Genomic DNA, 24071 nt, shown 5'->3' with positions numbered 1-24071 from the left:
TGTAGTAATAATGACTGCAACATACTGTGAAGTAAGTAAAAAATGGAGATGAAAAGGTATATGATAATACAAATATAGTAAAATGTTAACTGTAGAACCTAGATAGAGCCTGACCAGGTGTTGCTGCAGTGGATAGAGGATGGACTTGGGACGATGAGGACCCAGGTTTGAAACCCTGAGGTCGCCAGCTTGAGCGTGGGATCACAGACATTGACCCCATGGTCACTGGCTTGAGGCCAAAGGTCACTGGCTCGGCTAAAGCCCCTCCAGTCAAGGCATGTATGAAAAGCAATCAATGAAAAACTAAAGTACCTGATGCTGCTTCTCATCTCTCTCCCTTTCTGTCTGATTTGCACACACAAAAAAGAAAAAAATCTAGATAGTGAGTATATGGGTGTTCTGTGTATAGTTCCTTCAACTTTTCTGTCTGCTAAAAATTCCTCATGGCAAAGCCCTGGTCAGGTAGCTCAGTTGGTTAGAGAGTCATCCTGACAAGCCAAGGTTGAGGGTTTGATCTCCAGTCAGGGCACAGACAGATCTTTGTGCCCCCACTTTCCAAATTCTCTCTAAAATCAATAAATTAAACAAAATTTATTTTCATAGCTAAGGACAGTCTTGGATTTAACTTTTTTTTTTTAAGTGAGAGGAGGGGACACAGACAGATTCCAGCATGCGCCCTGACCAGGATGTACCTGGCAATCCCCATCTGGGGCCGATGCTCGAGTCAACAGAGCTATCCCTCAGCGCCCAAGGCTGACAAACTTGGACCAATTGAGCTATCCTCAGCACCAAGGGCTGATGCTCGAACCAACTGAGCCACTGGCTTCTAGAGGGTAAAAGGTAGAGAAGAGAAAGAGGGAGGGAAAGAGAAGCAGATGGTCACTTCTCGTGTGTGCCCTGACCAGGGATCAAACCCAGGATGTCCACACACCAGACCAAAGCTATAGCCACTGAACCAACAGGCCAGGGCTGAATTTAACTTTTTAAAATGTATACTGTATTTCCAGCTCAGTTAGAGGAATGCTATCTATAACCTCAGTTAGCTATCTATAACCAACTAGATAGCTCAGATGGTTAGAGGAATCCTCAGGATTCAAGGTTCGAGGTTCCTGTCTCTCTCTCCTTCTTTATTTATTTATGTATTTATTTATTTTTGTATTTTTCTGAAGTTGGAAACGGGGAGGCAGTCAGACAGACTCCCGCATGCGCCCGACCATGATCCACCCAGCATGCCCACCAGGGGGCGATGCTCTGCCTGTCTGGGGCGTCGCTCTGTTGCAACCAGAGCCATTCTAGTGCCTGAGGCAGAGGCCTCAGAGCCATCCTCAGCACCCGGGTCAACTCTGCTCCAATGGAGCCTTGGCTGTGGGAGGGGAAGAGAGAGACAGAGAGGAAGAACAGGAGGAGGAGTGGAGAAGCAGATGGGTGCTTCTCCTGTGTGCCCTGGCCGGAAATCGAACCCGGGACTCCCACACGCCAGGCCGATGCTCTACCACTGAGCCAACCGGCCAGGGCCCTGTCTCTCTCTCTTTTCCTCTCTCTCTAAAATTAATAAAATAAACATTTGAAAAATATTGAAAAGTTAGCCTGACCTGAGGTGGTGCAGTGGATGGGGTGTTAACCTGGGTGTACACTAAGGCCGCCAGTTGGAAACCCCAGACCTGTGCCATGAAAGCACATATGAGAAACTACTACGAGTTGATGCTTCCCACTGATCCCCTCCTTTTCTCTCTCTTTCTCTGTAAAATCGAGAAGTAACCATCTATTTCTCTCCCCCTACCGCTCCCCCTTCTCTCCCTCTTCCCCTCCCATAGCCAGTGGCTCATTTGGTTTGAGCATCAGCCCCAGGCACTGAGGACAGCTCAGGTGGTCTCATCATGTCAGCCTCAGGCACTAAAAATAGCTTGATGCTCAAGCATCGGCCCTAGACAGGGCTGCCAGGTAGGTCCCAGTCAGGAGGGCATGCAGGAGTCTATCTTCCCTCCTCTCACTTAAAAAAAAATTTTTTTTTGTCTTTTGTTTCTGATAAATTAGCAACTGTTTCTTAAATGATCCTTTTCAAACATTTCTTCATCCTAATTTCCACAGATATGATAAGAGCATATTAATATAAAAACAGTCCTTTCAGTGAAGAGATTCATAGACGTATATACTGGTAAAATAAGACACTTGACATTTACTCCAGCAAAAATAACCAAGCCAAAAAAAGGAGGGAGTGAGTAGAGGGCATAAATGAAACAGGACAGATGAATACTGATAATCCAATGAAATTAATGACAGTATATGTGGATAATATATTATTATTCTACCTCTGTGTACATGATATTTTCCATAATAAAAGGTTTTTTAAAGTTATTTCAATATTCTTAAATAAATTTTCTTTAAAGACTGGGAAATTTCATTAAACTACTGGTATGCTCTTTTTCTGACATCTTCAGAACATTAGCTTTCTTAAGATGGTATTAACTAGCAAGATTTTTACTCCAGGTCAACGTAGCTTAGGCCACTACTGAAAAAATTTACACTTCAAGGTACTACAAATGCAATACAACAATGGATGGAAAAAAAGAAAAGAGCATCTTAATTATAGAATTATAGTCTAAGTTCTATTATTAATTGACTTTCCAAAAACTTTAAATGTAGCATCAAGTTAGCTGAAAGAGATGGGTTCTTCAAAATACAATTCTGTGCTAAAGAAACAGTCAAACATACACTTACTTGGTATGGGAAGCACGACAGAAGGTGGAGGCTGGCCATGTCCTTGGGGAACAGGAAGTCTCATATTGTGACCAGGACCTGGACCTGGACCTGGGCCTGGACCTGGGCCTGGACCGGGCCCGGGGCCAGGGCCCGGGCCTGGCATTGGAGGCATTAATATTCCAGGAGGAGGTGGAGGAGGAAGCCCAGGAGGAGGTGGAGGGAAAGGAATCATGCTTGGCAGAGCAACTTCATCAACAACCAGAGGATCATTTCCATGATCAAACTGACAAAGGTCACCAAGTATACAAAATCCTCTTTCTGTAGGAAAAAAGGAGACTCTCATTAAGATCTACTTAGAGTGAAGAAAATAACCAATCTGATTTATAAAGTGTTTTTTTGTCCAAGGAGTCTAAGCCCTTAAGTGTGTTATCTCTTAATCATCACATATCCCTGAGGTCAGGGCAGATATACTCTACTTTCTACACTATGAGACTATGATTTATTGAGTTAGCAAGTAACAGAGCCAAGAACAGGCTATTAGACACTATTAACCCATTTGCTATGAAATGTTCATAATAAATATTAAGATATTTTACAAGATGAAAGGAGTTAACAGAAGGATAGTTAAACATGGAAAATCAAGTGTAACTCTGATGCTCTGAGAGAGGTTTAGAGCAAAAGAATAATTGACAAAAAAAATTCAGGCATTTTAAACAAAAATCAATTTAACAAAGGCTGAGATCAGGGTGGGGCAATAAACATTTGAATTGGATAATCTAATCTGCACTACCTAGTTTTATATTATTCTAAAGCAACCAACCATTCTTGCTGTATCTGCAAGCTGAAACTTTAGTTTAAAATATTCAAGTGGACATCACATACTGGATTTTTCACTGCAGCATTGTTTCTACCAGGAAGCTATCAGAAACATCCCAAAAGTGCATCAATAAAGAATAGGTTAAACAAAAAAAAAAAAGAATAGGTTAAACAGCCTGACCAGGTGGTGGCACAGTGGACAGAGAGTTGACCTGGGACACTGAGGACCCAGGTTCCCGAGGTCACTGGCTTGAGCACAGGCTCATCCGGCTTGAGCATAGGCTCACCAGCTTGAACACGGGGTCACCAGCTTAAGCATAGGATTACAAACATGACCCCATAGTTGCTGGCTTGAGCAAGGGTTCACTGGCTTGGCTGGAGCCCCCCAGTCAAGGCACATATGAGAAAGCAATCAATGAACCACTAAAGTGCCACAACTATGAGTTGATGCTTCTTATCTATTTCTCTTCTTCTCTGTGTATCCCTGCCCCTCCCTCCCTCTCTCTCTCTCTCGGGGAAAAAAAAATAGGGTAAACACACTTTTGTACATATATAATACTAAAAAGCCTAAAAATTATTGAGAAAGCTCTTTATGTATTAATATGACTGCCAAGAAATATTTATTATTAAGTGGAAAACAACACCATAAAGAATGTGAATAGGCCCTGGCCGGTGGCTCAATGGTAGAGCGTCGGCATGGCGTGCAGGGGTCCCGGGTTCAATTCTCGGCCAGGTCACACAGGGGAAGCGCCCATCTGCTTCTCCACCCCTCCCCCTCTCCTTCCTCTCTGTCTCTCTCTTCCCCTCCCGCAGCCGAGGCTCCATTGGAGCAAAGATGGCCCGGGCGCTGGGGATGGCTCCTTGGCCTCTGCCCCAGGCGCTAGAGTGGCTCTGGTCGCAACAGAGCAATGCCCTGGAGGGGCAGAGCATCGCCCCCTGGTGGGCAGAGCATCCCCCGTGGTGGGCGTGCCGGGTAGATCCCGGTCTGCCGGGTGGATCCCGGTCGGGTGCATGCGGGAGTCTATCTGACTGTTTCTCCCCGTTTCTAGCTTCAGAAAAAATACAAAAAAAAAAAAAGAATGTGAATAGTATACTAACATTTATGCAAAAGAGTAGGGAAAAGATATGTATCTGTTTATGTACATATGTAGAGATTATGTTTGAAAAGATACACAAGAAATGAATAACATTAAGTTGGCCTTGGGAAGGAGAGCTCTGTGGCTGGGAGACTAGGGCAAAAGTAAAACAACTCTTAAATTATGATTAGATTCTATTCCCTACTTTTTAAAAAAGTGTGTACACACACACACACACACACACAAAATTCTATATTTATTAAAAAATAGATTATAATGTCTGCGACTTGCTTCAAATAGTACAGGCCAGTGAGAAGTGGTAGGTATACAGATAAAAATTAATCATTATTGATGTGAGGTCATGGCTACACTAGGGTTAATTATATTATTGTCAACTTTTATAAGCATCTAAATATTTTCTTAATAAAAAGTTAAAACACACAGATTAATTCATTCAAATGGAAAGTCAGCATATAAAAAATTCCCAGCACCAACCACCACAGAAAGAAGTTAAATTCCTAGTGTCTATCAAATTTTGTGGCATACTTATAGTGTTGCAAGTAACAAGAACAACAAAAGACAAAGGATCAAATTTGAGCATTTGCTTCACAAGAGCCAAACTACTAAAACAAACAAGTAAATAAGCATATGTCAAAAGAGATTCACCTCATCATTCAACCCTTTTAAAAAAAACTGAACTACAATGAGAAGGTATGCAATATTAGTAACATCTGCTTCACTAGAACTTTTGCATATAGCATAAAAGAGAATTTTTACCATCATAATCTCTGCATCGCCTCTTTGGTGGTGGGTTACGACCAAAAGAATTGGAAGAGCTATGATTGTTATAGTAATTAGACCAACTCTCCGTTGTGTTCTCCGAGTGGTGCGCAGGTGCAATCACAGTAACAGTGCTGGGAATAGACTGTGCCCCAGAAGAATACTGGTCGGAAGAGTTTGGAGGGGGTGCAGACACAGGCACATAAGAACTCTCCAAGTCATTCCTTTCACTCTTAAACTTGGATCTTTCTCTGTGCTCTGTATTAGAAACAAAATAAAAATAAAAAACAAGTGAGATCAGACATTTATTCTTAAAATATGGTTATTTTTTCACTTAAATAGGAAAGATGAGACTACTGAAGTAATTTACTGAGCTATCAATATTTCAAAGTGCTTCCATTATTAATATATCCTAAAAGCAGGAACATAAACAATGTGACAGTTATGACCAGAAACTTGTGTAAAATGATCTTTTATAACATCAACACCAATAGTGAAAAAAGGCCAGCTTCTCCACTGACATTTAATAAGCTATCCAAGAAATGACTTCTGAACTGACAACCATGGAGATCAGTGGTTGGGATCCCGGTACTTAAATGTTTTTCTTTTTAATTTGATAAATTCTAGGAAACCTTAAAGCAAACTAATTCTTTTTGGGGCAAAGCTATCCTTCAGTGATAGCTTTGTTGATTAAAGGTCATTTGTTTCAATTATACAAAATAACTTAAGTCTAGATGTGTACCTCCTATGATACACTTACGAATAGCTTTTGAGTCAAACTCCTTGACACTATCTTGAGAAAAGAGCCATGTCTTTGTAACAAAAGCAATACCAAATTTTTTAAGATAATTACAGATTTTACACTGGCCAGACATATTAATGGTACATTTAACTTTAAGAGAAGTTCTGGTGCTCTTGTGATACAGGAAGATAAGCAACCACAGCGGCTTCAGGAGGAAGCCTCATTACTCACCAACATTCCTATTTGCATCCCGGTCTTTGCTGCGCCCCCGACTTCGGCTTCGGCTTCGACTCAGGCCTCGGCTCTTACTCCTACCTCTTCTCCAGTCATACTTCTCACGGTACAATTCATTCCGCTCAAAGTACCTGTCATAGTCTCTCCACTTGCCATCCTCTCTTTTCTTCTCACGTGTCCTATAATACACAGATATAAAAGCCATAAGTACACTATAGAAACCAAGTCTGCAAACAAATCAGTGGTATAAAATACCGTCCTGATGCATCAAAATTCATAACATCTATGCTTTTATAGAAAAGCATAAGACTACCACATAATCTCTCTAATCCACTATAAAAAAGAAACAACATTCCCTCAGGCACACTGGTGGGGAGAAGTGAAAAAAGAGGTGGATCCAAAGGATGGGGAGAGTGAGAGGGAAAGCAGATATTTAAAACTAGAAAAAAAAAACACTCAAAAGAAAGTTTTCCTAAACAAAGACTAATTTTTTGATGGCAGGCTGATGATTCAAGCTTTAATATGCACTAATTGCAATATAAAATGCTATGGATGATTTATAAAATACTAAACCCCCCTAACCAAATGGAACATTTCATTATATTCTCTAAGGAGAATGCTGCCCCCACCCCTGAGCTCTTGGGGAAAGCACATAATGATGACTGTTTATAAATGGAAGGCAAAGTATGACAAAGACAAAAAAAGAAGGGAAGAAAGAAAGGTAACTTTCTCTTTCTTTAATCAGTTCAGAGAAAGGGAGAAAGAGAAGTCAGTTCACAGTTTAGAAATCCCTTTAATGCCCTTCTAATGTAACTGAAAAGTTCATTATCAATGTTTTCCTAATTAAAAACATACACAAACCTTCGTTCACTAGATTCTGAACGAGTCTTCTGGGGACTAGGATATTTCTTTTTTCTGCCATCTCGTTCTTCCTCTGCTGGCTCCTGAAATACCTATATGAAAACACTTATTAGAAACAGAAGAGAACCTCTCCAAATTACAAAACATATCCACCTGGTGATAAATCTTTCTGGCACAAAGAGAGCACAAGTAAATAAATAAACAAATACTAAAGTTAAATCACATCCAAAAGTTTGGAAACAGGTAGAAATAAAAAGATGCTGGAATTATTTTTCCAACAATATGTTAATTTTTAAACATTAATTTAACGTAGAAAACAGTGTAGGAAGAAAACAGCAGAAATAGCAAGTTTCTATTTGTAAACATCAAATAGTAAAATGACGTATATTTTCCTAATTATAAAATACACTTGTACATATAATTCATTTGAGGAGAACTGTAATTTATTTCATAGGAAAGGGTTCAGGAACACAAAGTTAACGAATGCTATAAAATCGCAGCCACAATATGGCAGCCATATGGTGCTGGCAAAAACACTACGATCGTTAGATCTGGTTTGAAAATCGTTCTCTACCAATTTACAGGAAATACAGAGGATATATTATTCCACTGGGATGCAATCAGCAAAATCCAGACAGTAAAAAACGACAGCATGAATGACTTTTTTCAACAAAATAAAATTTAAGGGAAAAAAGTGGGTGAGGAAAACAAGAGACAAAGGTAGAAGATTTAGATTTAAAGATTGAGACTTAAATATAACTTGGAGATCTTTTTCCTTCTTTTTCCTCTTCTGCACTCCCCAAAGACTTTTTTTATTTTTTATTCATCTTTAGAGAGGAGAGGGAGAGACAGAGAGAGAAGGGGGGAGGAGCTGGAAGCATCAACTCCCATATGTGCCTTGACCAGGCAAGCCCAGGGTTTTGAACCGGCGGCCTCAGCATTTCCAGGTCAATGCTTTATCCACTGCACCACCACAGGTCAGGCCCCCAAAGACTTTTTTGATGAACATGTATTAATTCCTAATTGGAAAAACTGTTCTTAAAAAAAAAAAAAAAGCCTGACTGGGTGGTGTTGCAGTGGATAGAGCGTCGGACTGGGATGCGGAGGACCCAGGTTCGAGACCCCGAGGTCGCCAATGTCACCAGCTTGAGCGCGGGCTCATCTGGTTTGAGCAAAGCTCACCAGCTTGGACCCAAGGTCACGGGCTCAAGCAGGGGGTTACTCGGTCTGCTGAAGGCCCACAGTCAAGGCACATATGAGAAAGCAATCAATGAACAACTAAGGTGTCGCAACGAAAAACTAATGATTGATGCTTCTCATCTCTCTCCATTCCTGTCTATCTGTCTCTATCTATCCCTCTCTGTCTCAATAATAATAAAATTTTAAAAAAAATAAAAATAAAAAAAAATCAAAGGATCAGGAATAAAAACACAAGGCCACACAAAAACTTGTGAATGAATGTGCAGAGCAGCATTACTCACAACAGCCAAAAAATGTGTTAACCCCTTCAATGCCTATCAACCCAAATAAACATCAACTGATGATGGGACAAAGAAAATGGGATATATCCATATTATATCCAGACAGCCCTAAAACAAGAAAAAAAAAAAGTGTAGTATAATGATACATGCTACAAACTGGATGAACCTTGAAAGCAGTATGCTAATTAGGTGATAAGAGCCAGTCACAAAAGACAATCTATTTATGACTCCATTTATATGGAATCTGAATACGCAAATCCCTAGAGACAGAAAGTAGATTAGTGGTTGCCTAGGGCTGTGGATGGGGGGAAAGATCTGGAGGGTGATGGCTAATGGGTACAGGGTTTCCTTTTTGGACAATGAAAATGTTCTAAAATGGATCGTGGTGATGACTGCACAACTCTGAATACAATAAGAACCACTGCATTTTTACACAACTTCCTGTGATGAGGATACATTTTTCCAAAATTACTTTAAACATTTATTCTAAAATGAGTGATATATTATATTGACTTATATTTCTTGAATTTGTGATACTTGTATAGACTTACTACACTGAAACCTCTTATCCATTTTCATCCCACTATGGAATATTTCTTTACAGATCAGATTATGACCAGGCATGCTCATTTTAAAAGTTGTTCTACTTTGCCTGAGCAGGCGGTGGCGCAGTGGATAGTCGGACTGGGACACAGAGGACCCAGGTTCGAAACCACAAGGTCGCCTGTTTGAGAGTAGGGTTGCTGGTTTGAGTGTGGGATCATAGACACAACCCCATGGTTGCTGGCTTGAGCCCAAAGGTCACTGGCTTGAGCCCAGCGTCGCTAGCTTGAGAAAGGGATCACTCAGTCTGCTGTGGCCCCCAGTCAAGGCACATATGAGAAAGCAATTAATGAACAATTAAGGTGCCCAAACGAAAAATCGATGCTTCTTATCTCTCTCCCTTTCTGACTGTCTCTAACTCTCCCTGTCCGTCTCTCTCTCTCTCTCTCTCTCTCTCACACACACACACACACACACACACAAAGAGAATATCATTATTCTTTTCAAAAATATGTATTTATTGATTTGAGAGAGAGAGAGAGAGAGAGAGACACTGATCTGCTCCTATATGTGCCCTGACCAGAGATTGAACCTGTAACCTTTGCATATCAGTAAAATGTTCTAACCAACTATCCTATCTGGCCAGGGCAGAGAAATTCTTAGTCTTATGAAATACACACTGAATATTTAGAGATCAAGGGGCAAAATGTATCTGACTTTTATCAAATGATTCAGAGAAAAATAATTCCAGGTATGTATAAAGAGATAATGGAGAAAATCTTCAATAGTTGAATCTAGGTGGATGGCATATGGATATCTGGGGTACTCTTCTTATAATAATTTCTATATGTTTAAAGTTATTCCCAAATAAAGGTTTATTAAATAAGTATTAATAAAAAAAAGTTAGAAAGTATTTCTGGTTTTCTTTTTTTTTAAGATTTTTTCTTAATGATCTGAGAGAAAAGTACGAAGGAGGAACGCAGAAAGCATCAACTCATAGTAGTTGCCTCTCCCATGTGCCTTGACCAGGCAAGCCCTGGGCTTTGAACCAGAAACCTCAGCATTCCAGGCCCACACTTTATCCACTGCGCCACCACGGGCCAGGCAAAAAGTATTTCATGTAATAACCAACATTTATGTGCCAGGCAGTAGATTGGGGGTGTCTATAAAATCTCATTTAATCCTCAGTCAGAAAAGTATTACAATGATCATCATTTTGCTGATGTGCAAATGAAACAGTTAAGTAACTCCGTTTAGTGCTAGTATTTTAACTTATGTAGCCTGATTTCAGAACTCATTTTTTTTTTTTTTTTGTATTTTTCTGAAGCTGGAAACGGGGAGAGACAGTCAGACAGACTCCCGCATGCGCCCGACTGGGATCCACCCGGCACGCCCACCAGAGGGCAACGCTCTGCCCACCAGGGGGCGATGCTCTGCCCCTCCGGGGCGTAGCTCTGTTGTGACCAGAGCCACTCAAGCGCCTGGGGCAGAGGCCAAGGAGCCATCCCCAGCGCCCGGGACATCTTCGTTCCAATGGAGCCTTGGCTGCGGGAGGGGAAGAGAGAGACAGAGAGGAAGGAGAGGGGGAGGGGTGGAGAAGCAGATGGGCGCTTCTCCTGTGTGCCCTGGCCGGGAATTGAACCCAGGACTTCTGCACGCCAGGCCGACGCTCTACCACTGAGCCAACCAGCCAGGGCCAGAACTCATATTTTATCATAGTACTATGTCATCTATATATAAAAAGAATTACAAATGGCCTGAGCGGTGGTGGTGGAGTGGATTGTGCATCAACTTAGGACACTGAGGTCCCAGGTTCAAAACCCTGAAGTCACCGGTTTGAGCACAGGCTCACCAACTTGAGCATAGGGTTGCCAACTAGAGTGTGGGATCACTGACGTGATTCCAAGGTAGCTAGCTGGCTTGAGCAAGGAGTCAATGGCTTGGTTGGAGCCCCTTACTCAATACATGTATAAGAAGCAATCAATGAACAACTAAGTGCCGCAACTGTGAGTATCAACTTCTCATCTCTCTCTGCTCTTCTCTCTCTCACTAAAACACACACACAGAAATATTTTATATTTCAATATTATAAAAATATTTTTCCCTTTTCTCCTATGAGTGATGTTTATAATTATATTAACTATAAAAAACTGTATGTGGCTAAAAGAGAGGGAATAATTTCTCTATTTACATGAAAATGTATACCTAATGAGTTCTCTTGAGGTTTCATTAGTACTTTACTTTTAGTAAAACCTCCATATTTAAACAAGTTGTCTTTTTCTAAAAGTCACTGGATAAGATATTTCTGATTTCCTCAATATTACTAAAATATTTCTTGAATCTCTCTCCCTCTCCCCATTTTTAAGCTAGAGGAGGGGAGATGAAGACAGACTTCCGCATGTGGCCCAATAGGGATCTACCTGGCAACCCCCATCTGGGGCTCATGCTTGAATCAACCAAGCTATCTATCCTCAGCACTCGGGGCCGACAGTCAGATCAACCAAGCCACTGTCTGTGAGAGGGGAAGAGAAAGAGAGGAGGGGGATAGAGAGAAAAGAAGCAGATGACTACTCATGTGTGCCCTGACAAGGGATCGAACCGGGGATGTCCACACACCAGGCCGGTGCTCTAACCACTGAGTCAACCAGCCAGGTCCACTATTTTTTGGATTTCTAAACAAGCTATCAGAAATTCTTCCAACTCTTCAAGTCCAAGGAACTAAGAAGCCCTGAAAAAGAATCTGCACCATGCCCAACCCCCACTAATTTCAGTCAATAGAGAATCATTTCTAAAAATGTCAACTTCTAACTAAGAATGATATTGGTAATAGGAACTAAGACAGTATTTTTCAAATGCTGGTCTACCAGAAATTTCATGCTGGTCCGTGAAGAGTTAATCCCCTTGATGTTGCATGAAGGTTATAGACCCAATGATTTTAGCTGAATTCACTTACGCTCAGGGTGACTTCTGCCTTAGGGGTCCCTAATAATTCTCCTATTTTTACCGGTTCCCAAGTGTAAACAGGTTGAAAACCACTGACCTAAGATGCCCTAAAACAAAAGAAAACTTTGCATTACCTCTTCTTTAATTTCTTCTTTTTCTTGGACTGATGATTTTGGCTCAGGCTTAACTGGTTCCAAAGGTGGAAGGTAGTTCTTAGTATAGAGACTTTCGAATAGTTTATCCACAAAACCTGAAGTTTCTAAGGAAGAAAAATAATATTTAAGCATTACATAAACAGGAACCAAAAATTTGACAACACACCATTGGCAAAGCTGAGGAAAATGGGACATCTCATACTGCTTGTTGGTGAGACTAAAAATGAGTCTCATGGGAGTAGAATCTCACTATGAGCTTTTATTATGATATATTTTTTATTTTTAAGATTTTACTAATTGATTTTAGAAGTGGGGAAGGAGCAGGAAGCATCAGCTTATAGTAGTTGCTTCTCATATGCTCTTGGACCAGGCCTGGGGTTTTGAACCAGCAACCTCAGCATTCCAGGTTGATGCTCTATCCACTGCACCACCACAGGTCAGGTTTCTGGCCTTTCTTATCGTTTGGGCAGTGCACATGTATAAAATGATATATATGCACGATTATTTGAGAACATAAGAGTAAACAATTGGAAACCACCCAAAGTTCCATGAATAAGAGACTAGTAAAAAAATTACGTGACAAACATACAACAGAATACATAGCAGATGCAAAAAGAATTAGTGCTGATAATAATAAATCTCAAAGACAGAAAACTAAGTATCTGTATGCTTAAATTTGTATAAAAACTCTGAAAGGACACAACAAATGACAAAGTAGTGAACTGGAGGTGGGAAGAAAGATGAAGAACAGGTGAGAGACTTTTCAGAGTATGCTCTTATATTATGGAGTTAAATGCACTACCCACTCAAAAATTAAAAACATTTTTACATCTGTTGAAAACAAATTTTGTGTGAGCATAATATGAAATTCTTTTTGTGTTTTACTTAAAGGCTGCTCTAGGCCTGGCCAGATAGCTCAGCTGGTTCGAGTGCTGTCCTGCACGCAAGGTCACAGGTTCAATTCCTGGTCAGGGCACATACAAAAATCAACCAATGAATGGATAACTAGGTGGAACAACAAATCAATGTTTCTTCATTCTCTCTCTTTCATCTCTCACTCTCAAAATCATTTTTAAAAACTTAAATGTTCTATTTTGTAACTTTTTCAGATGGAGAGGACCAGATAAATTTATTAAAAATATAAAACTCAGCTCTGACAAGGTAGTTCACTTGGCTGTAGTGTCGTCCTGACATGCCAAGGTAGCCCATTTAATCCTTGGTCAGGGTACACACACGACTAAACAAATGGATGCATAAATGAGTGGTACAGCAAATCAATGTCTCTCTAAAAAAACAGTGCTCACTTCAGCAGCACATATACTGAAACTGGAATGATGCAGAGAGAATTAGCATGGCCCTGGGCAAGGATGGCGTGCAAACCTGTGAAATGCTCCATATTTTAAAAATAAATAAATAAATGTAGAAATGTCAAAATATTTGTATTCAAATCAAATTTAAGTAACTTTCATTAAACTTATCCTAAGGAATAAAGAACATATTAAAAATACAACACAGATTCCATTTACATTGTAATTATCACACATTTTATATAAATAGGTTATTTCTAAAACATCCATTTAATTTTCCTTCAAAAAAATATCTGGCCTGACCAGGCGGTGGTGCAGTGGATAGAGCGTCGGACTGGGACACGGAGGACCCAGGTTCAAAACCCTGAGTTCGCAGTTTGAGCGCACGCTCATCCAGCTTGAGCGTGGGGTCGCTGGCTTGAGCAAGGGGTCACTGGCTCTGCTGTAGCCCCCTGGTCAAGGCACATATGAGAAAGCAATCAATGAACAACTAAGGTGCCGCAACGAAGAATTGATGCTTCTCATCTCTCTCCCTTCATGTCTGTCTGTCCCTGTCTGTCCCTCTCTCTGACTCTCTCTATGTCAAAAAAAAATCTGCATGCTATTATATGTGGTCATTATTTTTAATGATTATAAAATTGTTATCTCTTGTTAACTGCTACATATAACTTAAGAAAATAATCATACCCTTCAAAAATCTTTATTTTTATCATCAGTGTTTTATTCTCTGGTGGCAAGTTTATGGCAATTAGTTTTCTTTTCTTTTTTTTCTTCTTTTCCAAGTGAGAGGAGGAGAGATAAAGAGATAGACTCCCACATGTGCCCTAACCAGGATCCACCTGGCAACCCAGTATGGGGCCAATGCTCTGCACATCTGGAGCAATGTTCGCAACCAAGCTATTTTTATCACCTGAGGTAGAGGCTCCATGGGGCATTTTCAGCGCCCAGGGCAGATGCGCTTGAACAGATGTAGCCATGACTGTAGATAAGGAAGAGAGAAAGAGAGAGAGAGGAGGAGGAGGAGGAGGAGGAGGAGGAGGAGGAGGAGGAGGAGGGGTGGAGAAGCAGGTGGGAGCTCCTCCTGTGTGCCCTGACTGGGAATTGAACCTGGTACTTACATCTACATGCTGGGTTGACACTCTAACCATTGAGTCAACTGGCCAGGCCCTGATTTTGTAATTTTTTTTTTTTTTACAGAGACGGAGAGAGGGATAGATAGGGACAGACAGGCAGGAATGAAGAGAGATGAGAAGCAACTATCATCAGTTTTTTGTTGTGACATCTTAGTTGTTCATTGATTGCTTTCTCATATGTGCCTTCACCGCGGGCCTTCAGCAGACCGAGTAACCCCGTGCTCCAGCCAGCGACCTTGGGTTCAAACTGGTGAGCTTTTTGCTCAAACCAGATGAGTCTGCGCTCAAGCTGGTGACCTTGGGGTCTCGAACCTGGGTCCTCCGCATCCCAGTCAGATGCTCTATCTACTGCGCCACCGCCTGGTCAGGCTAAATTATTTTTTAAAGACTTTATTTATTCATTTTTAGAAAGGAGAGTGAGAGAAAAAAGGGGGGGGGGGGGCAGGAAGCATCAACTCCCATATGTGCCTTGACAGGGAAAGCCCAGAGTTTCAAACCTGTGACCTCAGCATTCCAGGTCAACACTTTATCCACTGCGCCACCACAATTCAGGCCAGTTTTTGTAAATTTTTTTAAAAATTACTAAAAATAAATAAAGCTGGCCCTGGCAAGTTGGTCCAGCAGGAAAGTATTAGCCCGACATGTGGAAGTCCTGGGTTCAATTCATGGTCAAGGTACACAGGAGAAGCACCCATCTGCCAGCCATGGCTCAAATGACTTGAGCAAGTTGGCCCCAGGCACTGAGGATGGCTCCATGGCCTCGCTTAAGTACTAAAATAACTTGGTTGCTAAGCAATGGAGCATCGCCCAGTAGGGGCTTGCAGAGTGGATCCCAGTCGGGGCGCAGGCAGGAGTCTGTCTCTCTGCCTCCTCGCCTCTCACTTAACTCAAAAAAAAAAAGAAAAAATTATTTAGAGCTATTATAACAAGGAATTCTTAGATGCCTAAACATACAATTATCCTCTTATCCATGTTTTTGCAATGTTTTACTTATTATTTTCTGGCTCTACATTTTACATGACTCATCTTTAATGGAAACTGGGTAACATACATTAATATACTTAGAAAGCACTCTACTGGGGAAGAATTTTGTCATTAGTTATTCTTTTTTTAACAGAAAAGCCTTAAAATGCACAAAAAGATATGTAATCCTTTGTTTTAGATTGAAAAGCCACAATTACTATCTATTCTTCTCAGTAAATATTTGAGTTAAAGAATGTCTTCCCACCAGCAGTAGTTAGATCCACCAGTAAGTGTGTATTATCCACACTTCTGTTCTATTCAACAATATTTATTGAATATCTTCTATGTGCCAGGCACTGCAGGTTTTAAGTCTTCACTCAACAAAGGGAAAGGCAAAACTAGGATGGAGGGGGAGAGAGACATTTAAATAGGCAAATCAACATATAAAATGACATGGAATGGGAAGTGCCATGAGCAAAATAATAAAGCAAGGTTGGGAAGAGGAGAGAGTCACTAGGGGCACAGAGTATACTATTGTGTTTCCCCAAAAATAAGACATCTCCCGAAAATAAGACCTAGTCTTATTTTTTTCAAGCTTAGAAATATAGGGCCTCCCCTGAAAATAAGATCTAGCACATCTTTAGGAGCAAAAATTAACATAAGACACTGACTTATTTTCGGGGAAACACGGTGTATTGTATACAGGGCACTCAGGGCAACTACTGTAAAATGTCATCTGAGAAGAAAGCAGAAACCATTAAGGGAAGAAACCATGTTTCAAGAAAGGGTAAAAAGAGTTCAAAAGCTCTGAGTTGGAAACACGTTTGCTATGTTGAAAAACACAGCAGGGTAGTCAATGTGGCCAGACTAAACAGTGAGGGGGACAGGTAGGAAATGAGGTCAGAAAAGCAGCAAGAGAACTGCAGGAATCTCAGTGGACTACACAAAGGACTGTGGTAAGAAGATGTGAAGTTAAAGACACCAAGAGAAGAGGATCAAGCCCATCTCTTCTTGGACATCAAAAAGACCCAGTCAAGGAAAAAAAAAAAGACAGCTTCATTCTTCATTTCCTTAATAAACACCAAAAATAAGCAGCTTTATTGTCCTTAAGTTGTTAAACACACACACATACACATACACATACACACACACACACACACACACACACACACACACACACACACAACTAAGCTCTACCACAAGCCACAAGGAACCCATTCATCTAAAAAGCTCATTACAACTGCCTCAATACAGGAAAGAAACAGAGAAGGGAAGGGAAAAACAGTTCTCTAGAACAGATAATAATTAATAGAATAGGTATATTCAAGTATTAAAGGACCCTGAGCAATTTCTTTCCTTGCAAGCTTGTCTCTTCCAAGACTTTATCAGAAAGCTTTAAACTGAAATTCTTAAATACTTGATGAAAGGCCCATAATAATTACCTTTTTGTAAAAAGACGTCAAGTTGATCAGCACAAAAGGCTTTCAATTCTTTCTCAGGTTTGTCCTTCTTGACCAGTGCTACAACATAGTTAGCTAAGGCTGAAGGGTCAGCATCACATCTAGTTAGAGAGAAAACAAAAAAATTTTAACTTTTTTTCTTCAAATGTGCTATCATTAATGAAGTCAGCCCTATTTTGGAAAGTTAAAGGTTAAAAAAGTTTATTTTAAATTAACTACAAACCTAGGTGACTATTATAACAAACTACACACATACTTCAAACTTCAAGTAAGATTTTCCTTTTCTGATTTTCATAAAAGTTTGTCTCCCATTTTCAATGTTCTAATTATACCCAGAATTTTTACCCAAATCTATGATTTGCTTTCTCAAAGGTAATAAGGAAAAGGTGGCAATTGACCCTTAGCTTGCAATTTGATTCCCAGCCTGATGAAAGTGTCCACGTCTTCAGAAGCTACAGTTCCATGTGACCAATGAGGAAGAAGGACGGTTGAACAAACGTGATGGGGCAGTTTCCCCATTGCCTACAACATCAGGCATCAGAATCCAAAATGGCGGTCACCTCCACTGTTAATCTCCTCAGTAACATAAGGATCATTTTTAAAAAGTGAGACTACCACAAGGATGGGACCTTCCTTAACTAATACTGGCAAACATTTTAACAGCTATAAGCAAGAAAGAAAAGACCTACGAGTTAGAACAGAAAGGTTAAGAAAAGTGGTGGGGGCAAAAAAGTAGTGGAAAGGAAACAGAGATAACCTTTATCTACTTCACTTTTTCCCCCTCTAGTCTGTAGTAACCTGACTTTGACAACCAAAACTACCTCCTATGCCAGGGCAGCACAGGATCCTTGAGTTGCCAACTCTTTACATACAGTAATATGACAGACTTAACATTTCATCTACATTACATGAAACAAAATTTTATGTCATAAATGTATATATTTTAATATTCTATTTTCCTCATGAATGTACATTTAAGTACCACATTATCTTTTGTGACTCCATAGTGTTGTTGTAAAGGTAAAAGAATTCAGAATGACAGTGATTAAAATCAATATGCAAGCAAAAAGATCATATCCCTGTAAAACTAATTTTCAAATTAACTCATCTTGTTCTCTAATCCTTGGGCCTCCACTGTCTCAACCAGAAAGTTAGTTTCAGCCTAACTGGTGGTGGCACAGTGTTTCAAGTGTCGACATGGAACACTGAGGTTGCTGGTTCGAAGCCCTGAGATCGACGGCTCTGAGCCCCTAGGGCATCATCCACACCAGTGCTGGTCAACCTGGTCCCTGCCGCCCACTAGGGGGCATTCCAGCTTTCAGGGTGGGTGGTAGCGGAGCAACCAAAGTATAAATAAAAAGATAGATTTAACTTTAGTAAGTTGTTTTATAAAGATTTATTCTGCCAAACTTAGCAAAAATCTGACATAAAGTACTTGGTAAGTAATTATTATTTTATGCTTTAACTTGCTGTAACTCTGCTTTATAAATTTTATAAAGTAAAGTTATTTCCCTATTTTATAAATCACTATTACTGTGGAACCAGTGGGCAGTTAGAAAATTTTACTTCTAACAGAGATACAAAAGAGGGCGGTAGGTGTAAAAAGGTTGACACCCCTGATCCACATGATCCCAACCCTCACCAGCTTGAGCCCAAAGATGCTCTGGCTTGAGCAAGGGGTCACTGGCCCTGCTTGAGCCCCTGGGGTCAAGGCATATATGAGAGAGCAATCAATTGAAAACTAAGGTGCCGCCAGGAAGAAACAATGCTTCTCTCTCCTTTGTCTCTCTCTCTTAAAAAAAAAAAAGAATGGCATAAAGAAGCAATGTTATTTTCTCTGGTGTTATGAGAACCTTCAAGAAGACTCATGACCTGATGGTATAATGCTAGGTAAGGATATAAGGGTTCTAGTGAGAAACAGGTAAAACATTAAGATGACTGGATAAATGAGGTGGGTTTAACATATCCAGATGTCAGACATTTAGTATTCGGCTGCTGAAAAACAAATGCAGAATTAGGTGTACCTGATGAAATACATTTTGATGTGATGGTGTTAAAACTCAAGATGAATAGTTACAAGGTGAAAGAGTAAAAAAAGGATTAGACACCAAGAAAAGAGAGTGATTATAGATTCTAAATATTTATTTAATGCAAGAGAACTAATTTTTAACAACTGATAGAATTCTGCACCAAACATAAAAGCATGTTTTTAGCCAAAGGAATGAGACCAAATATTTACACTAACAGTTCCAAATATGTACCCATAAAATGCCCTAGCAGGAAAACTGCCAGTCTGAAATATTAACTGACACTAATTGAATAGTGAAACTTAAATATATTGGGGGGTTTTATATTGTAATTTTCTGTACCTTTGTCCTTATTTATTTTCATCATCCCTCATTATACAATCTTTAAAAACTTACAATACTGTAGTAGCTATAACAGCATGCTAATAGTAGCCGAACAAGATATCCAGGAGTGTGTCACAAAACTCCGAGCATGACCAAGAAGATCCTTGATAGATTACAAGTGCAAGGCCACTTCTTATTTCTCTTACCCAAGAGGTAATAATACCTAAGAAGGGTAAATTCTTTCAGCTATTTATCTGCAACCAGAGCTTAAGAAAATTCATTTCTGCTTAACTATACAAACAAGTATATTTTAGAATAAAACAGACTTGAATATTTTGGATCCATGGCTACATTATACACATTTCTAGACAAAAAGGGGCTTTTATTATAACAAAGATAAAAAAGGTAATAATACCTATCTAAAATTCTTATTCTAGCCTGACCAGGCAGTGGCGCAGTGGATAGAGTGTCGGACTGGGATGCGGAGGACCCAAGTTCAAGACCCCAAGGTCGTCAGCTTGAACACAGGCTCATCGGGTTTGAGCAAGGCTCACCAACTTGAGCCCAAGGTTGCTGGCTCAAGCAAGGGGTCACTCGGTCTGTGGTAGACCCTCCGTCAAGGCACATATGAGAAATCAATCAACGAACTAAGGAACCGCAACGAAAAATTGATGCTTCTCATCTCTCTCCCTTTCTGGCTGTCTGTCCCTCTCTCTGATTCTCTCTGTCTCTGCCACAAAAATATAAAATAACTCTTTAAAAGGCCTTAACAGCATAATCAATGAATTAATATTTATTTCACAGATAACAAAATGTGCCTATTAGACAAATTAAGTGACCCACTCAAGATAAGGCAGACAGCACATCTGTAGAACTAAAAATCAGCTGCAAGTCTACACAAGTAAAATCTACTTCACAGCACATACATTTTTCTAATATATATCTATATGTCAAATTAATGTATTCTAAGTCTCAACCAAGTTACCTTACAATTAAAAAAAAAAAAGCTCCTAAAGTTTAATAAAATTACAAATATGAGGACCTTAAAAATGAACATCTTGAATAATGTTCTAAGAACATATCTCAATTATCTTTAAGTTATTTAAAAAATAAAAATCAATTAGTATTATTAAGTTTTATCAGGGGAGGTGAACCAAAATATCACCCTAAAAATTTCTCACCTGTAAAAATCTTTCATTAGTTTTTCTCCTCCCTAATGAACTCCATTGCAGACATGGCACATCTGCTGAGCTAGAGCACCACTTCACAGATTTCAGGCATATACCCAAGCCCAAGACCTAAGAGTCAAGGTGCTTCCTTACCGCAGGCCCCAAACCAAGAAACACTATTAAACAACCACTACAGCCCTGGCCGGGCAGCTTGGTTGGTTAAGCGTTGCCCTGATACACAGAGGTTGCCAGTTCAATTCACAGTCAGGGCACATACAGAAACAGATCGATGTTTGTCTGTCCGCCTCTCTCTCTACATATAGTATCAATAAATTTTTAAAAAGAAAAAAAAGAACACTATGTTTAGAAAAAAGGACTACTAAACTATTTTTTACTTTCAGAAAAATTCCACACATTTCTGAATATGGGCTCAATTTTAAGTTCTCCTCTTCTTGTATGACTTTTGTTTCCAAAGACAATTAATGAATATACTACTGGGCCACAAGGGTGCGGAGGTGGAGACATGACTCTCCTGATCCCAATATGTATCTACTACCATTAAAAATGTTCACATTCTTGCCTGACCTGTGGTGGCGCAGTGGAGAGCTTCAATCTGAAATGCTGAGGTTGCTTGTTCAAGCCCAGGGCTTGCCCTAGTCAAGGCTCATATGAAAAACAGTCAGTGGACAACTTGGAGTGAAACAACTATGAGTTGATGCTTCTTGCCTTCTCTCTCTCTACCCTCCCCTGCTCTCTAAAAATCAGTAAGTAAAAATGTTACCAAAGAAATGCTCACATTCAGCCTGGCCTGTGGTGGCGCAGAGGCCAACGCGTTGACCTGAAACGCTGAGGTCGCAGGTTTGAGGCCCTGGGCTTGGCGGGTCAAGGCACATGCAACGAGCAATCAAAGAACAACTAAAGTGGAGCAGCTATGAGTGATGCTTCTCACTCTCCCCCCTTCTCTCTGTAAAATCAATAAATAAAATCTTAAAAAAAAATGCTCACATTCTTTGAATTGCATAGTAGTTGTATTTAAGGGAAACTAGCCTCAGTATAAAGCCAAATATAGAAAAAAACTACTGGTACCTAAAAGACACTAAAATATGTAAATGTATTATATAAAAACAGCTTTATTTTTAAGAGAAAAGGTAAAGTCAAGGTAACCATTCTTATTTTTGAATGTTTATGAAACAGGCAGCCAAAGTGATTGTTATAAAAACAATGCACAAATATGTAAGATATTTCTGATGTAATGTCAATTGGAAAAATTAAAATAAAAACTATAAGTCTGATTACAGCTACAAGCTCATATACTGAAGAGAAACTGGAAATAAATATACACAAAAATTTTATTCTTTCTGTATTGGCTGTAATGCAATAATCCTTTTATTTTGACTTTATATAACAAGTCTGCTTATGATATGTGTGTTCAGATTATTCCTTTGATAAAACAGTACTGAAAAATAAGTAAAATCTGAGCTTTTCCTCATGTTTATTTTATTGATTTTTTAGAAAGGGGAGGGGAAAGGAGGGAGGGAAGGAGAGATAGAGAAAGAGAGAGAGAGAAAGAAAGAGAGAGAGAGACAGGAACATCAATCTGTTCCTGTATGTGCCCTGACCAGGGGCCAAATTGGCAACCTTGCCGGACCAGGCGGTGGCGCAGTGGATAAAGCGTCAGACTGGGATGCAGAGGACCCAGGTTAGAGACCCCGAGGTCACCAGCTTGAGCGTGGGCTTTGAGCAAAAATTCACCCGCTTGGACCCAAGGTCACTGGGTCAAGCAGGGGGGGTTACTCGGTCTGCTGAAGGCCCATGGTCAAGGCACATATGAGAGAGCACTAAGGTGTCGCAATGCACAACGAAAAACTAATAATTGATGCTTCTCATCTCTCCGTTCCTGTCTATCTGTCCCTGTCTATTCCTCTCTCTGACTCTCTCTGTCTCTGTAAAAAAATAAAATAGGCCCTGGCCGGTTGGCTCAGTGGTAGAGCGTCGGCCTGGCGTGCAAGAGTCCCAGGTTCAATTCCCGGCCAGGGCACACAGGAGAAACATCCAACTGCTTCTCCACCCCTCCCCCTCTCTTTCCTCTCTGTCTCTCTCTTCCCCTCCCACAGCCAAGGCTCCATTGCAGCAAAGTTGGCCCGGGTGCTGAGGATGGCTCCATGGCCTCTGCCTCAGGCGCTAGGATGGCTCTGGATGCAACAGAGTGACGCCCCAGAGGGGCAGAGCATCGTCCCCTGGTGGGCAGGCCAAGTGGATCTGGTCGGGCGCATGTGGGAGTCTGTCTGACTGCCTCCCCGTTTCCAGCTTCGGAAAAATGAAAAAATAAATAAATAAAATTAAACTGGCAACCTTGGTCCTTTGGGGTGATGCTCTAACCTGCTACGCCACCCAGCCAGGGCAGATCTTTGCTTACTTTGTCAGAGTATAGGTAACTATTAGGTTATAAGAAACTATCAACACATATTAAAGATACACTAATACTGGTACTTCTACTCTTTCAATAAAAGCTGTCATCTTTCCCTTAATTACGGTTTTCATGAATGAATACCATGTGAAATAAAATACCCCTAGATTTATTTTGGGGAAAAATATATATACATACATCTGTCAGCTGCAAAAATATCATTTTGATATTGGGACTATGGATCCTAGATCACTAGTCACCAACTAAGCATACCCAGAAAACTGGACTATTAAAAAATGCCTTACCTTAGGCATTTTTGGCACAGTGGATAGAGCGTTGAACTGGGATGTGGAGGACCCAGGTTCGAAACCCTGAGGTCGCCAGCTTGAGCGCAGGCTCATCTGGTTTGAGCAAAGCTCACCAGCTTGGACCCAAGGTCGCTGGCTTGAGCAAGGGTTCCTCAGTTTGCTGAAGGCCCACGTTCAAGGCACATATGAGAAAGCAATTAATAAACAACTAAGGTGTCAAAACGAAAAACTGATGATTGATGCTTCTCATCTCTCTGCATTCCTGTCTGTCCCTATCTATCCCTCTCTCTGACTCTCTGTAAAAAAATAAAAAATAAAAAATAAAAAATAAATGCCTTGCCTTACCTTGCCTGAACAGGAGGTGGTGCAATGGATAGAGCATCAGACTGGGATGCGGAGGCCCCAGGTTCAAAACCCTGAGGTCTCCAGCTTGAGTGCAGGTTCACCAGCTTGAGCGTGGGATCATAGACATGACCCCATAGTCTCTGGCTTGAGCCCAAAGGTCGCTGGCTTGAAGCTCAAAGTCACTGGCTTGAACCCAAAGTCTCTGGCTTGAGCAAGGGGTCACTCTGCTCTGCTGCAGCCCCCGGATCAAGGCACATATGAGAAAGTAATCAATGAACAACGAAGGAGCCGCAATGA

The 24071-nt window shown here is 40.5% G+C and overlaps 1 protein-coding gene and 1 non-coding gene across 3 annotated transcripts in view; one reads left to right on the top strand and one right to left on the bottom strand.

Moving 5' to 3' along the window:
• The window catches only part of RBM27 (RNA binding motif protein 27), an 80539-nt gene that overhangs the window by 49325 nt on the left and 7143 nt on the right, over nt 1-24071 (bottom strand). For both annotated transcript variants that reach the window (XM_066344759.1, XM_066344758.1), the window contains exons 2-7: nt 17177-17295; nt 12311-12435; nt 7210-7301; nt 6346-6527; nt 5370-5630; nt 2719-3018 (exon numbers count right to left, since the gene is read on the bottom strand). In XM_066344759.1, the coding sequence (XP_066200856.1) occupies nt 2719-3018; nt 5370-5630; nt 6346-6527; nt 7210-7301; nt 12311-12435; nt 17177-17295 (1079 nt within the window). The remainder of the gene's footprint in view (nt 1-2718; nt 3019-5369; nt 5631-6345; nt 6528-7209; nt 7302-12310; nt 12436-17176; nt 17296-24071) is intronic.
• On the top strand, nt 13628-13733 carry LOC136377822 (U6 spliceosomal RNA). Its single transcript, XR_010746447.1, has one exon. It is a non-coding gene; the product is annotated as a U6 spliceosomal RNA (small nuclear RNA).

The sequence above is a fragment of the Saccopteryx leptura genome, chromosome 6 (genome assembly GCF_036850995.1).
Source record: "Saccopteryx leptura isolate mSacLep1 chromosome 6, mSacLep1_pri_phased_curated, whole genome shotgun sequence".
In the NCBI taxonomy this organism is placed as follows: domain Eukaryota; kingdom Metazoa; phylum Chordata; class Mammalia; order Chiroptera; family Emballonuridae; genus Saccopteryx; species Saccopteryx leptura.
Note: the sequence above shows the minus strand (reverse complement) of the source record. Positions and strands in the feature narration are given on the sequence as shown.